At 58.6% G+C, this 2,900-nt stretch overlaps 1 gene segment (V, D, J or C); it reads right to left on the bottom strand.

Annotated features, from left to right (window-relative positions):
- Positions 1-322: 322 nt before the first annotated feature.
- On the bottom strand, positions 323-768 carry LOC148093963 (immunoglobulin heavy variable 1-3-like). The segment is given in 2 exon segments: positions 323-639; positions 723-768. Coding segments are annotated over 2 exon segments (363 nt in total).
- Between the last annotated feature and the right edge of the window lie 2,132 nt (positions 769-2,900).

Here is a 2,900-nt window from a genome sequence, read left to right as displayed (position 1 = left end):
TTGGACAGAAAAATTGATGATTAATTGTCATTTGAGTCCAATAGTGTCTGAAAGAGACTCTCTGCCTGTTGTCCACGTCAGAAAGTTTTCTCTGGTTACAACAGACTCTTCTAGCGGACAGACTTCAGAGGAAAGCACAGAATCAGGAATCCACAGAGGTTCCTGAGGGAAACTGACAGGAAGAGGAAACCAGCCAGGAAATAACACAAACCGCCCACTGCACCTGCTCCTGGAGGGTCCTTGTGTTCAGGGCCCCTGAGCACCCTGGTGGCCTCAGTCCCTCCTGCAGGGAGGTTTGTGTCAGGCTCACACTGACCTCCCCTCACTGTGTGTCTCTTGCACAGAAATACACGGCCGTGTCCTCGGTGCTCAGTCGGCTCAGCTCCATGAAGGCTGTGCTGGTCGATGTGTCTCTGGTCATGGAGACTCTGCCCTGGAACTTCTGGGCGTAGTTTGTATTACCACCGCCAGGGTAAATCCACCCCATCCACTCCAGCCCCTGTCCTGGGGCCTGTCGCACCCAGTGCATAACGTAGCTGGTGAAGGTGTACCCAGAAGCCTTGCAGGAGACCTTCACTGAGGCCCCAGGCTTCTTCACCTCAGCCCCAGGCTGTACCAGCTGCACCTGGGAGTGGACACCTGCGGGGAGGACACAGGAGTGAGAGGAAATCCCCCTTGACTGTCCCTGGTCCCTCCTCCATCCATCCCTGGGGAGCCCTTACCTGTGGCCACGGCCACCAGGAGCAGGGTTGTCCAGGTCCAGTCCATGGTGCGGGGCTGTGCTGGGCTCTGCTGGAGGGGAGGGTGAGCTGTGGGGATGTGCTCAGGGCACAGACTCGTCCACATAAACCCAGTCTCCCTCCGCTCATTTGCATATTCATGAGGCAGAGCATGTCATAGCTGAGGGCTGGACCCCACCTGAGAGAAGACGGAGACACGGTGACCATGGCCCGTGGGAGCCTGAGGGCCCAGGTCCTACTCCTTGTCGGAGGGTCCGTGTCCCTGCCAGGTCCCTGAGCTCTGGGCAGACACAGCGCCTCCCGCTGAGCAACAACCCTCAGGACCTGCTCCTGTTTGTGAGCCCACCTTGGGTGACACGGGGACCACCTGGGCCAGCTCTGGCCTTTGACACCTGGATGTCTCATTCCTGGATCAGTGTCTCCAAAATGCTGCCCCTAGTGAGTCACTAAGCCCCTCCCTGTGCCAGTCCCTACAATTCGGATGAGCAGAAGCCACAGGTCCACGAGCTTTGTGGGTGGTTCTTAGGGCTCATCAGTGGACAGACCTGCTCCTGGGAAACACGATATTTACGGGCAAATCATCAGTCCCTGCCCATCTCTCAGGCTGTATTGATATTTCCCAGGAAGACCAGGCCCTCGGAGGAAACCCCTGCCCAGCTGCCCTGCACCTGCTCCTGGGGCAGCAGCCCCGGGCTCCTGGGTCCTGAGCGCCCCCTGCTGCCCAGCCCATGCTCTGAGGGGGGTCCTGCTGGGCTCCCAGGGCACTGACCTCTCAGCATCTCTAGTCCAGGAGTGAAGGCTGCGCCCGACTCAGAATGTTCCCTCGGGGACCCCACATGCTTTTGACATCACTGGACAGAGGGACCTGGCCCCCCGGATCCCAATGGCTCTGCCTGGAGAACCCAAGGCAGGGCTTTATGGAGCCAACAGGGACCCCTCCCTGGACCTGCCGGATGCAGGGACACAGCCGACCCTCCTCTGGGTCCAGAAGCTGTCGGGGGCTCTGGGGCCTCTTATGTCCTCAGGTTCCTCTGGCTGAAGGTCCCATCTAAATATCCCCGAGTGTGGCTCAAATTTCACTGCTGTGATTCTATTATTCAATAAATTAGACAGACACTCTGTGGAGGATTTTCACCATAATGACCCTAAATGTCCCTTCTCGCCTGTACCCAGCACATGGGCGGGGCCCCCACACTGACCCTGACCTAGTGTGTGACCAGCTTCCACAAACAGGAAAGCGAACACCCTGGACATGAAGACTGGAGAGAGCCCGCCCTGTGGTTTCCTGTTCTCCCAGCGCCTGGGACCTGCAGACGCCACAGGAGAAGGGTTCTGTCTGGTCCTGGGAGGTCAGACCCGGGGCCCATGTCCAGTCCCTGCAGCCACACTGACCCGCCATGTGGGGAGGGTCACACAGGTCTACACCCTCTGGTGCCCACTGTGAGAGCACAGCCCTGAGCCCTGAGGGCAGGACCATGGAGGACACTGGACAGGGGTCTTCTCAGGAGCAAAACAGGTGTCGATGCAGGAACAGGGCCCTGAGAGTGGGCCTTGGTCATCACTGTCCCTGTGGAGCAGCATCAGGGTTGTCTCCACAGTGTCTCCTGATGTTTTGACTGCCTCCCTCTTGTCCTGATCACCCCCTGGTTGTCCCTGGTGTCCCCCTGTTGTCTTGAGGGGACCCTGAAGGTATCGATGTCCTCTGGTGAATCCTGAGTGCCCCACGGATTTTGTGAGAAGCACCTGAATGACCTTAGCACCCCCTGATGTCCTGGGGGCCCCTGGAAATCCCCACCCCAGACGCAGAAATGGACAAAGCTGTCAACAGGCTCATGAGTCCACCCGAATCCTCAGGAGTCCACGTTGGAAACCCAAGAGGAAACCTCCTCACTCCTGGTAGGACGGCTACTACGTGAGAAACAAACCAGAGGAAGCAGGTCCCGTGCTGGGGAGTGAGGGGAGGAAGGAGGCCTTGCACCCTCCTGATAGGAAGGTGACGTCCTTCAGCTGCATGGGAAACGGCACGTTGGTCCCTCCAGAAATGGAAGGAGAAGCCTGTTCGACTGAGCAACCAGCCCTGGTGTCCCTGCAAGTGACCAAGACGGAGTGTGAAGAGGTGTTGCCCTGCCCACTCACTGGGCAGGAATCAGTCGCCCAGAC

The sequence above is a fragment of the Miniopterus natalensis genome, chromosome 1 (genome assembly GCF_054644295.1).
Source record: "Miniopterus natalensis isolate mMinNat1 chromosome 1, mMinNat1.hap1, whole genome shotgun sequence".
In the NCBI taxonomy this organism is placed as follows: Eukaryota; Metazoa; Chordata; class Mammalia; order Chiroptera; family Miniopteridae; genus Miniopterus; species Miniopterus natalensis.
This window is presented reverse-complemented; position numbering and strand designations above follow the sequence as displayed.